This window comes from Rosa rugosa, chromosome 6 (assembly GCF_958449725.1).
Source record: "Rosa rugosa chromosome 6, drRosRugo1.1, whole genome shotgun sequence".
Classification (NCBI taxonomy): domain Eukaryota; kingdom Viridiplantae; phylum Streptophyta; class Magnoliopsida; order Rosales; family Rosaceae; genus Rosa; species Rosa rugosa.
The window spans coordinates 8294024-8306735 of NC_084825.1; the positions used below are offsets into that span (position 1 = coordinate 8294024).

The 12712-nt window shown below is 38.4% G+C and overlaps 1 protein-coding gene and 1 long non-coding RNA gene across 2 annotated transcripts in view; one reads left to right on the forward strand and one right to left on the reverse strand.

Annotated features, from left to right (window-relative positions):
* Positions 1-2940: 2940 nt before the first annotated feature.
* On the forward strand, positions 2941-3586 carry LOC133713812 (uncharacterized). The gene is made up of 2 exons (XR_009848255.1): positions 2941-3086; positions 3178-3586. It is a non-coding gene; the product is annotated as an uncharacterized LOC133713812 (long non-coding RNA).
* Positions 3587-3918: 332 nt separating this feature from the next.
* LOC133713811 (cyclic nucleotide-gated ion channel 1-like) overlaps positions 3919-12712 on the reverse strand; it is a 30116-nt gene continuing 21322 nt past the window's right edge. The window contains exon 9 of the mRNA XM_062139839.1: positions 3919-5632. Within this exon, the coding sequence (XP_061995823.1) occupies positions 5024-5632 (609 nt within the window). The 3' untranslated portion in view covers positions 3919-5023. The remainder of the gene's footprint in view (positions 5633-12712) is intronic.

The window sequence follows — 12712 nt, forward strand, 5'->3', positions numbered from 1 at the left end:
AAACTTTCAATCTCACAATTTCTGGGTTCGATTCGATTTCTTTTCAGGGCTTTCTGGGTTAGATTTTGGGTTCGATTTATGGGTTCAAGGCTTCTAGCTCGGTGATTCTTCAAGGACGAAGCCTGGTGATTCTTCAAGCACCATTTCTGGGTTCGATTTCTGGCCTTCTGGGTTCAAGGCTTCAAGCTCGAATCTTGAAGCTTGATTCTTGAAGCTCGATTCTTGAAGCTCTATTTGCATAGCTCGCCAGCCCCGATTCTTGAATCTTCAATTTCTGGGTAAGTTGCTGCCTTGGTTAGTTGCTTTTGGTTCGATTGTTCGAATAATGCTTGGTTGAATATTGAATATTGCTTTTGGTTGGAATGGTAGATTGAATGAATATTGAATATGCTTGAATCTTGATGCTGCCTTAGTTAGTTGCTGAACGCTGTTGGTTCGAATAATGCTTGGTTGGAATGTTGCTTGATGAATATTGAATTAGATATATTTAGACTTTGAATTGCAAATTTGGATTTGGTTACTGAATTGCAGATTTGCAGGTTGTTTTTGCAGTTGTTTTAGGCTGAGTTTTGCAGGTTGGAATGTCGGTCCTGTTGAACAATTGTTTTAGCCTCTGTTTTGCAGTTTTGGTAAATTGAATTGCAGATTTTGATTTGGTTACTGAATTGCAGATTTGCAGGTTGTTTTTGCAGTTGTTTTAGGCTGAGTTTTGCAGGTTGGAATGTTGGTCCTGTTGGACAGTTGTTTTAGGCTTTGTTTTGCAGTTTTGGTAAATTGAATTGCAGGTTGTTTTAGTTAATGTGTAACCTGTGTTGGACTTCTGAGTTTTGAATTAGCCTCTGTTTGGCTCTGTTTTGCTGCTTTTGCAGTTTTATATAATTATATGTTATAAAAAAAAAAACAAATAAAAAAAAAAACCACCTAGTCCCCGGCCTTCCGCCCGGCTAGCGCCTAGCGTTTTTTAGAACATTGGTGAGATTACTCACCTCAAAACTCCCACTGCGTCTTCAATAAAGAACAAAGCAGCCAATCCACAAAATAACCGTCCAAAATACTTCGTCCAGTACCTAATCACATACGGTTTCAACTTAGTAACGATTCACATTTGATTTAAGTCCGAAACCCCTATTTTGAACTAAAATCCCCAAAGTGGCGCACATCGAGGCAAAACCACATCCGAGACCTCCCAAAGTCTTCGGAATACTTCCACGATCGATATGACCAACTCACAAGTCGATCGGAAGCTCGAATCCTCATGGATCGAATACATCCACCGGTATGAAACGGTAAAAATCATAACAAATCCATACTAACTCCAAAATTTGCATACTATAGATCAAAACGCTCGTATCAACGAGTAGAACATATATAATACCAAAAACAGTTCCCTACATGGCCGGAACGCTGCCACAGGCGGTGGCACACCGCCGCCGGCCAAAACTCAATATTTCACAAAACTCCCAACATCAAAGCTGTTCATCTAAGCATGCTTGTGAATTTTCATAACTAGCTCGAAGTCATAAAACAAGCATAAAGGGTCGAAAACTACCTCACAAGTTTTGAATTTTTGCTCAATCCGAGTTGAACCGATTTCCACGTAAATCGATCCAAACAAACACCATAGATCGATCCAGAAGGCTCCCACAAAGTCAAAGAATGAAACTTGAAGCCGTGCCGTCGCCGGAGCTACGTTTTCCGGTCGGGTCTGAAAACCTCAATCTTTGCCTTCTTGCAGCGCCGCCGTGGAGGAGAATCGCTGCTAGAGGACACCAGAGGGAGGAGCAGACGGCTGAGACGAGCTAGTCTGGAAATTTTCACGGTCAGAGATCGCCGGAAAAGTCGGGTCGGGTCGGGTCAGACGGAAGGTTTCGTTTCTGAAGGAGTCGACCGAGAGAGAAGGGAGAGAGAAGATGGTTTCCAAAAATGGAAATGAGGAATTATGAAAATAATTTTGGAAATCCTCTATTTATACTAAAACGGAAACTTTTTCCGAAAGCCATAACTTCCTCATACAAACTCTGATTGACGCGTTCCACATGTCCACGAACTTGTATCGACGCGGTCTACGACTTTCGTGAAGGAAGTTTTCGGAGAATCCCAACGTATAAAAAGTCAACATTAGCACTCCCCTAAAACCATACTTTTCAAATACTTAATTCGTCCAAAATACTTCCGCTCCGTCCACGAGCCACGAAACCGTTTTATAATCATAAATTAGATTCCGGAAATTCCTCGGAAAATAATTACGAATTTCCGGGGCATCACATTTATTGTGTTTGGTAAATAAATAAAAAACAGCTTTAATTGAAAGTTATAGGTCACTGGCAGCAGATTTTAGAAGCAGCCTAGAGGTTGCTTTTAGAAGCTGTTGTGGATAAAAACATACTCTGCATTTGTTTTATGTATTGACAGCACTTTTAAAAATATTATTTACCAAACACGAAACTGTTTTAATTCACAGCTGATTATTCTCACAACACAGCAGCAGTAGTTTTTTTTTAAAAGTCATAGCAATCCCAAACTAGCCCTAAGAGATATACATTCTCAATAGGTAACTTTTTTTTTTTGTCTGACTTCTCAATAGGTAACTAGATAGAGTCTTGTTATTTATCTTAAACTAAATCAGTTCTCATTTACTTAGAGCAACTCCAACAGATTCCCTATATTTTGATTTTTCTCTACTTTAAGGAAAAATAAGTCTCTTTTGCTCCAACAGATTCCCTATAACTATCTCTATTTTAGGGAAAGTGAGGAAAGAGAAAACCAAATTCCCTATATTTACAGCAAACTCTAAAATTTTATGGAAGAATATGAAGATTTTAGAGATTGTTGTAAAATAGGGAATCTGTTGGAGTTGGAAAAGAAAAAGAGGCTAAAGCTTTGATTTTTGTTTCCCTATAATACATAAATTATAGGGAAGCTGTTGGAGTTGCTCTTAATGCTATGAGATAATGTGAAGTCCATATTTTCCAACAGTTTGTCGTCGATTGCTCAATTTTGTGATGCGTGTTCTTTCTGGGCGTTCTTTTTTTTTTTTTTGTGCAGAAACATATTCATAGGAGGCTTGGCGAAGACCACCACCTTAGGTAAGATTTTTCCTATGTAAACTTTTGTTGGGTATCGATTAACTTCCCGCGTTGAATTTAGTATGAGAATTGATTTTAGTTGAATTTACAGCAGCCCAGTGATTGAGCGAAGGAGAAGAGGACGGATTTGGGTCGGGGTTTGTTTTGGCTTCCTTTCTTTTGATTTAAAAAGCTTCCATTTGTCTCGTGGAATTTTTATTTTTAATCTTTTATTAATTGAATTCCAGCCATCAAGGGGTACTCTGTGATTCAAAGGCAGGATCTGATGCTTCGGACAGTATCTTAACTAGGTGTGCTCTTTGAGAGAAACTGGGTTTATATCTATCTCTCTGATTCTTCTCTATAATTCATGTAATTGAACTTTGTGTATTGATTTCCGTGGTTTGAGCAATGGCAGTGTTGGACGATGGGAATCAGACGCAGGGGAACAGTTTCATATATGTGACTTTTGATTTTCGATTGTAATGTTTATTAGGTTTTATTTTTTCCATTAGTGTTTCTTTCCGGTTCTTCATTTTTTAGTTAGTTTCTGTTCAGCTGTGGTGTTACATTGTTTAGCTGTTAGAGATTTTTAGCTAATCACTTTGGAATGAAACTGCTGTGTGATTGCTTATAGTTTTGGGAGGACTTGAACTGTTTATACATGCGAAGTAGTAGTGTAAATGTCTACAGTTTATTAATGTTGGAACCATGGTTTCTCCGATAGTTTTTGCACGCCGTAGTTTGTCTTATCTCATGAGTGAAATGCCACAGGAAGCCTTGAATAATGCATCACAAGCCCAGGTGATTTCCCCTATTTGGCATATTGCATCCTATTTGCAAGCTGCAGCTCTTTTTTTACTTGGAAGGGATGATTATAGAATAAAGATATTTTAGGCAGAATTATTGTATTGATTCATTCATCATATATACAGAACACCTACTTGTACAGCTAAGGATCTCCAACAAGTCAGGAGATCAATAAGGAATGATAACTAATACAATTACAATTGAATGCTAATTGATACAGCACATTCTAATAGATCAATCCTAATCATACCAAGATACACTATCAATCTAATTGAATGTCAAGATACACTTTCCAACAATGATGAGGCACAAGTAGCCCTCAAAGAGCGTTGTGTACTTGAAACTAAAAGGAAAGCAACTGCTTGACAATTTAGTTCAGAAGACCTAAACCCGAGTCTCTTTCCCTTTTATTGGATTGCTGTTTTCTGAGAGATGAGCATAGGACTGCAGAAACAGGGATCATAATTTTTTGGCAACTTGCTCAAAGACTCAAATCAATCAGTTTGGTCCCCTTGCATTGGGTGGGAGTAACAGGGAAACTTCTGTTGTTAATTACAAATCCGCCCTTCATTGTTGTTCATTTTCCTGTTTCCAGTACAACAATCTTGGGAAATCACTATGATGCATATGGAACATTATATTTATGTAAAGGGTTCTAACTTTTGTGGATGTTGCATTGACAAGGTCAAGGTGAATAGAAAAAATTGCCATTACCATGGGTTTTATTTATGTACAGTACCATTTGTCATGGTCACTCCTGTTGACTTGAAATCAGGTACTCATGTTCTGTTAGCACCTGTTAATAAAATTTGTTTGATTTATGTACAGTGCCATTTGTCATGGTCACTCCTGTTGACTTGAAATCAGCTACTCATGTTCTGTTAGCACTTGTTAATAAAATTTGTTTGTTATTGTGGAATTCATAACCGTGCTATGAGTCTGTCTTCTCGATTTGCAGGTAATTAGGGGTTAGCTGGAAAACATGTCATGGTTTTGATTATCAATCATAGTGGAAAAATCTGTAATTCATGTGGAATTGCAAGCAATCTCTGAAGCCCACTAGGCTGGAATAAAATTGAAATTGAGTCCCGTGACATAGCGCGGGTGCTCTTTCTAGTACTACAGAAGCAACAAGAGAATTTAGTTGTTCAAGCTGCAGGAGGAGGAGATGTGCCTGCAGTATATCCCATTCTGGATAAAAATGCAGCCATCTCCTCCAATCTCCGTCCCAGATTAGCCATTTCATCACGATGCTGTTGAACCATGTCACTCTGGAGCTGGATAAGCTGGTCAATAGTGGTAGTGGATCTGGATGCACCCTCAGTATCTGCCACACCATCTCTGCCCTTCTCCAACTGCTCAAACTTGTTGATTCCATCTGTATAGTAGGCGACCACACTTTCCAATCCCTCCTTTGTGAGAGCAAAGGCTTCTACTTTTGTAGGACATTCTACATATTTCTCCAACACAGTAGGATGTCTCAGCTCAGGGGCAGTGGGGTTTGCCCAGGTCAGAAGCTCTTCCCCAATGACACCGTGTTTCTTTATCATTCTTTCAACATCGCCTCTCTCCGTTTCTATTTTTCCTTCATTGTAAGTCGTCTTAGTCACTGTAATTTCACCTTCTACAACGATGAGCATCCGATCAATTACGCTAAGTGGATAGAAGATGCAGCTATGCTGCGGGAGTACCAGCGGCTCAAGAGACATACAGAAGCGACTCAACACGTCTTCATTAACGTCTTTAAGTACAGGAACCTATATATATAGATACATGGATTATATTTAAATACATTAACTGGACATGACAGAATGTACGAGCCTAAATAATTTTCTCGATAGTTTTTATTTTTGCTAAGAATAGCTACCAAAGTAAAAGCATATCTAACGGTATAAGTTACTTTTTATTTAAATTTAGCTAAAGTTAATAAATATAGCTATTGATTTAATAATGTTGTTTTAGCAGTAGTAGCTATTTGTAACTCACTATGCCAAAAATCTCAACAGACGACGCTTCTCACACAACGAAATTTTTTTTTCCGTCGTGTGTTGATGGAAATTCTTCATACAACACATTTAAGAAACTTTCGTTGTACAAAGATGCTACAGTTCAAAAATTTTCAGAGAGAACAATATTGCACAACAGTTATAAAGAATGTTATGTTGTTTGAATGAAAAAAAAAATAGCGGGACATTTTCCCCCTACCTTTACTCATATTTGGCTCCAATTTCTGACTCAAATGCACTACCAAAGTACTACTTTGCACAACAGAATACTTATATGTGTTGTAGGATCGAAACTTGGAAATTGTCACACAACATGTATATTCATTGTGTTGTCCAATTGAGGGAGATAACATTGAAAAGATTAATGTGCCCCAAAATGAGTTTCATTCCCCCCAGAATGACCAAATTTTGGCAAATGATTTGCAAGCTCCTACAACAGAATGACTTTTTTTGTTGTTGTGTGAATGGGAAAGCCATCCGAGCGCCAAAAATGAGCTTGTGCTTACACATAATAGGCGGGAGTTTTCATTTTGTGTCCCTCAGCTGAAGTTTAAAGTGTAGACAATCACACAACACAACATCATTTATGTGTTGTCTGATTTTATTATAAAAAATAGAAGACAAACTATGTCTCGCATCAGGGCAAACTCAATACACCTTGCCATTTTGTAAGACCATGTCTCCAACAGTCTTCTTCTCTCCCCGAAACACAAGTCATTGATTACCTCTTCGTCCACAGCCAATCTTCGCGTCTGACTCAAAAGCTAATTCGGCATCCAACCGAAGCACCCAGCTCCTAGCCTGAGCGTCTAGTGGATTTCACCCTCTCTCCACTGAGACCTGCATCCCTCACATCCCTAATCATCAAACTCTCAACTCCCGCCCCCTACAATTTCTTCAATCATCGAAACCCTAACTCGCTCTCTCTAACTCATTCACGGCCCCCTCGTACTCCACCATACTCTGAAGCTCGTCTCTGACCTGGCATCGGGACAGCCCACCTCTCCGGCCTCGTCTTCGCCTCCGTTCGCTCCGACTCAGTGAGTGAGCTTCTTAGAGATCGATGCAAACTCTCCACTATCTCTATCGCTAAAGCCGAAGGTATTACAGCAAATTCACTAATTAATTGACTTCGATTTCGTTTATGGTTTTCTCAGTTTTCAATTCTCGTTCTCCTAGCAGTGAAGAGAAGCGGCTTCTTGGGCTATGAAGCCTCGAGTTGGGGAACGATTCCGAGTCGGGCGGAAGAACAGTAGTATATCCAAGCTGTGGCATGAATTGGGTTGCTTCTTGCTGCCTTTTATTTAAGTATAGTCAATGGGTTTTGTGAGTTTTACTTGTTTCATCATTAGCTTTGGTGAAAGTGTGTTTCTTTTTAAGAATCAAAAGTTGCTTTGCTTGAGTACTAAGGTAAATTTGGCTCCTTTTGAGAACATCCATTTCGACTGACTCAAATTGGATTCTTTTAGTGTGTCTTCTTTTCGATTTGTACTGATAATACTCATCAAGTTTTTCTTTGAACAGTCTTGGTATTTGGCTTCATTTTCAATCTAACATTATGTTCCATGGAAGATACTTAATTCATACATATATATGAAACTGCAAGCTATGTGTATTGATTGATATGACTGCCACTACAGCTTGCTTCATTGACTTGGATTGGAAATTTAAAAACAGGCATCATGCCGTTGTTGTTGTTGTTTTTTTTTTTTTTGTTAGTTTAATCACTTTAATGATCTTTTTCTTTTGGAGAGTAGAAGCCAAGTCAAGTCCGTGTTTTCTCTCATACAGGGTACTGATTCCTCTATTTTTCCAGAGGTCAGCAGTGGCATGGAATGGATTAATGTGCAATGCAGAGGTCCCGTAGAGCTCTTTTGCATCGAAGAGCTTTGGAAAAAGTCACCACTGGAAGGAGCCGCTTGTATAAGGTGTCTCTATCTTTAATTTTTGCTCTGTGGGGGTTTGTCTTCCTTATCAACTTATGGTTTAGTCATGGTGATGGACAAAGAGGTAATCTCGCTACTAAATGTTCTTTCTCTCATATAGTCTTTTGTTGGCTTTCACTATGAATTATTCTGCCGTGTTTGATTGTATATGATGGATCTCCAAGTTTTGGTTGGGGTACAATACTTTTCTGATGCGTAGCATAACTTAGAATTGGCCTCACCTTAATCTTGCTTACCGGAAACATTCAGCGAGTCATTGTAGTGATTTGAAAGTTTTGGAGATGCTTGCTAGAATTCTGGTTTACTGATTTAGACATTTAGTTAATTAGCTATGATCGTTCGAGGTGATGCTCTTAGCAGGTTGACATTCAATGTATGACTGATTTTAAAATTGTGCATGGGAAGAATTGGGGAGTTTACAAACCAATAAAAGCATATCATTCTCCTATATTATATTGCAGTATAGTTTACAGATTGAACTGCATATGATTAGAGAAGGTGTATAAAGTCATGTCCTCATGGACTCATGGTTATGTGTGTCTAGTATCTGCAACATATATTCTTCATGCCTAATAATCAAATGCAAATAATACCTGAAAACTAGTTGGAAATATGAAGGATCCAAAAACATGTAATTGTTGGTGAATTTTGATAATGTCAAACTTAAGGAGATGTTTATTTAGTTTGCAAATACTATTTTGTTAACGAGACGTTGGTTCTTCTAGAAAACTATTAATTAATATTGGTACTTGATATGTTTCAAATCCGAGTCTCAAGTCTTTCCTATGGTTTTTCTTTGATTAGGAAACCCTCTTTATGAAATATGATGTCGTCCTCCTTGATGTTGTAACTAGCTATTCTGAAGCATAAACAATGCAGGTTGTTAAAGTGAAATCAGGCATCTCAAGGTCTGGTTCATTCTCTATTATATCTTATTTGCTTTACCGGAAAAGAAAAAAACCATTTGGGGACAGGCTGTGATTAGTGTTCTTTTTGGTTGGCTTTTATATATTTTTTATAATCAACATGCATTTATGCACAAGGGATTTAGATTATCATGACAGCACACATAGTTCTTATTTTAATATATGTTTGATAATCTCAAACCTTATTATGGCTCCTCTTTTTCTAATTTTTGGTTGTACACAATGAGACATGGTAGTATTCCATTAGAATTGAACTACATCCTTCCATCCTTGTAATTCAAAATGACAAACATTTTTTGTAATGTGGGATCATGATGACCAGTTTTGGAGCACAAGATTTCAAAATTGTGTTCACTTTCTTATTTGGCTCTAAGTGGGGAATTTATGCAAGTTAGGAACATCTGGGGCTTGTGCATTGCAATGTAATGTAGTGCGGTGAGTTTATCATGGACAGAGAGTAGTATTGAAAGGCTGGGAAGTTGTTCAGAATAAGATAGTTAGATGTGATTTTATGTATTACCAAATAGTTGCTGTAGAATATCATAAGTCTTTATGTGTGTGTGCGCCATCCTGTCATTTATGAGTTCTTGCTTTACTATTTTAAAATCAGTACCCCTTGCAAATCATGATTGCTTAAGTGGCTTAGCTGCATCATTGAAATTCGGTATTAAGTTATCATGAGAAGAATCATGCAGCTACTTTTCTGAGCAGTATGCTAATGGAATCGTTTGATATTTCTTTGTTCCCTACACAATGGAAATGTATTTCCAAAAATTATGCAGTTTTTTTTTTTTTTTTTTTTTTTTTTGCATTGTTTGGTTAACTTTGTCATCTCTTATGCAGTTTTTTCCACAGGTTTCACCAGCGTGCATGGTGAGAGTTCGTCCGCAGAATATGCAAAGTTGATGAAGAAGTCACTAGAAAGTGAATTTGGACATGCTTTTGGAGCTAATCGCTCCAGAAGTTTTTCTGCTGCCTCTGTTTTGGTCCCTTTTTAAAGCAGCAATTATTTAGTTTCTTATGTTGAAGCTAACAATCTAGCAATTCTTTGTTCAAGACTTAAGGAAACGTGTCGTCAAGGTAATTGACTAATATTTACTTCTCTCACATGATGCACTGTTTCATATGGTTTTTTTAGTTGTGTCTGTTGATTTAGAAATACCACAGAGAAATTGTTTCTGGTTGCTAGTCACTACGAATTTAAGTTTTTGCATTTCTGTCATTTCAGGTTAAGCATGACGAACTTTTTACCCCTCTTTTTACTGACTTACTAGCATATCGGAAACTTTGGATGCTATATGTAACTCAATTTACATAACTTATTCTAGTAAACAAGTTTCTAACTGAATTTTACAGAAACTTTTATTCCTCTTCTAGTTCACGTGAGATTCACTTCTCTATTTAAATTTCCTGAGTTTGGTTGCGTACTTGCGTCCTTCTTGATATGTCTGTTTAGAGTTTGAAGTCTAATATATTCTGCACTGGTTATTAGCTTGTAATTTCATTGTAGTCATGTACTCTTAGCCTCTTTAAATTATTGTTTCAGGAATATTGTGCAGCAATGTGAATATTCAAATGTTAAAGCTACTGAACTGATTCTCCCACAGTTTGTGTTTTGAAAGATCACCTGTCTTCCAAAGTGGGGTTTGCATTAAGAGATGTAGATGCAAGTCTTTTTCTTTTGTCTTTTTCTGCAGCTTCTTGCGTGTAGCAACTCATGTGTAGTGTGGCTTTTGATGTGGGAATATTGTATGCTTCCTCTTGAAATAAGTTGTTGTTTTGTGTTTGTGGTTGTAGATTATTCAATTGCAGAGAAGTTAATTTATTCTCTCAAGTCAATTTTTTAAAGGTTTCCTTCCCTTGGCTTGTTAACTAACATTACATCAGTGGTTGCAGAAGTAGAAGAAAGAAAATAGGAGCAGCAGGAGCAGGCATTAGTAGTGGACGAAGTGGGCAAGCAATCATAAATAGTCCAATAATCACTGATCCATTTCTAGCACACCTCTGTTTTTGTCTTTGATGCAATGTAAGACAATAAATTGTCACTGATTCATGACTTTGGGGAACAATGACTAGCTAATACGAATATATCTTGGTGGATCCAATGTATTTTGAAGTTTATAGCATGGGTTGAAGTACTGCTAGTTCATTTGATGGTTTGCATCAAATTTTATTTCCATTTGATCACTACTGTTCATTAGGTAAAATGGATGTTTAAATGATCATACAACAGATTTCTCATATATCAGACAATGGTTTTTATCAAAAATTAAGTCTTCTAACTTACTCTCACACAACAGAAAACACTAGACCTCCGTTGTCTGACAAGTTCAACATACAACAACTTGAAAACATGCACTGTTGTTTGAAGGCAGCGTTGCAACTGCTGTGCAGCTGCACCTGGCATCTGCCGAGCCATCACACAACACTTTTAACACATACCCGTCTTCTGTGTGTTTGTCAGACAACTGTGTTCCACCGTTGTCTGAATTTTCATCAGACAACGGCTCGATCTACAATGGTTGGCTCTCCAAATCAGACAACAGTTTTCTTCTGTCGTCTGATAAAGATTTTGGCATAGTGACTGACCATAAATGATTTCTATATGAAAAAAGTGTGAACTCTCTCTAGCAAAGCCCTAGGGTTTTGAGCAGTGTACGGCGGCAGCAGCGGAAAATTTCTGGTTGTCGTTTGTTGTTAGTACCGGCAAGGTGCCTCATCGTGGCTGGGAAACCTTGGGCGTCTTGCTTCACAGTGGTTTGGTGGTGCCTGACGATTGAATCGCCTCCGATTTAAAGATAAACCAGATTGGCGTCGACTTGGTAGCGGAAGCTTGGTGCGTCTCGGCTGCCGGTGTCGAGGAGAGTACAGTAGTTTGGGGAGCCAGAGATTGCTTCTGTTGGTGCTTGATCGATCGGCGTCAGGATTGACAGTTGAATTCGGTTTTCTCCCCATCTGTGTTGCGATCGAGTGGTGCCGCTTCTGATCGAAAAACTGGTTTTCATTGGAAGGGGAATGGATACAGGGATGACTGTCTGGGTTGGACGTCCACCGGACGGGGCGGCGGCAGGCTGGCAACAGGGGAGTAGAGCTCTGGCCAATGGTTTTGTCTAGGGTTGGGCCTCTGGTCTGGGCCTGGACGATGTGGGCTTCATCTCTTTTGGGCCCAATTGAGTTGGTTTAATTCTCTTCAGAGTTGGGCCAGGTTGGAGGGTGCATTGACACCCTCATTCATTACCTAGTGCTTGGGCTAGCCTAGCCCGAGAGATGGACCTCCTTGGGCGATGTTGGGCCTTTATGGTCTCTAAAGTGCCAGTCATAACTTAGATCAAGGTTCTCCGGAATTGGTAATTATCTCGAGTTGGACTGGAGAAAGTGGCTTATAGATGAGGAATTGGCTCCTATTTGTTTGCTGGGAAGTAGCTTTCTATTTCGTACCACAATTGCATGAGTGGCGGATGATTGGCTAGAAGATGATTTTGCCTCAGAACACACGGAGTTGTTCTTTGTTTATGAGTCCACTTTAAAAGTGGGCTCCATTTGACTTGTAATGAGTTTGCAGTACTTAGATAGGAGTTTGGTTGTTACCCCGCCATTTTTCTGTCTTGAAATGGTATGTAGACTCTGGCTTTTTAGCTGATCATCTATGAAATGAACCTTCTATTTCAAAAAAAGTAGTAGCTATTTGCAAGTGATATACTATATTTTATCAAATTATAAACTGACATGTAGACAAAAAAGAAGAGAGAAATATAACTTTTGCTTTAGCTATTCTATTCTTGATTGTCTAGCTAAATATAGCTAGCCATTTTAGCTAAAGTTAGATTTAACTTAGCTATAGCTAGTCTATTGGAGTTGAGTTTTCCTTCAAAAATGGTTATATATAGCAAAAAATTGAATTTAGCTACTCTTTTGGAGATATGCCCTAAGACATATTTATTTGATGAGTAAAATCCACA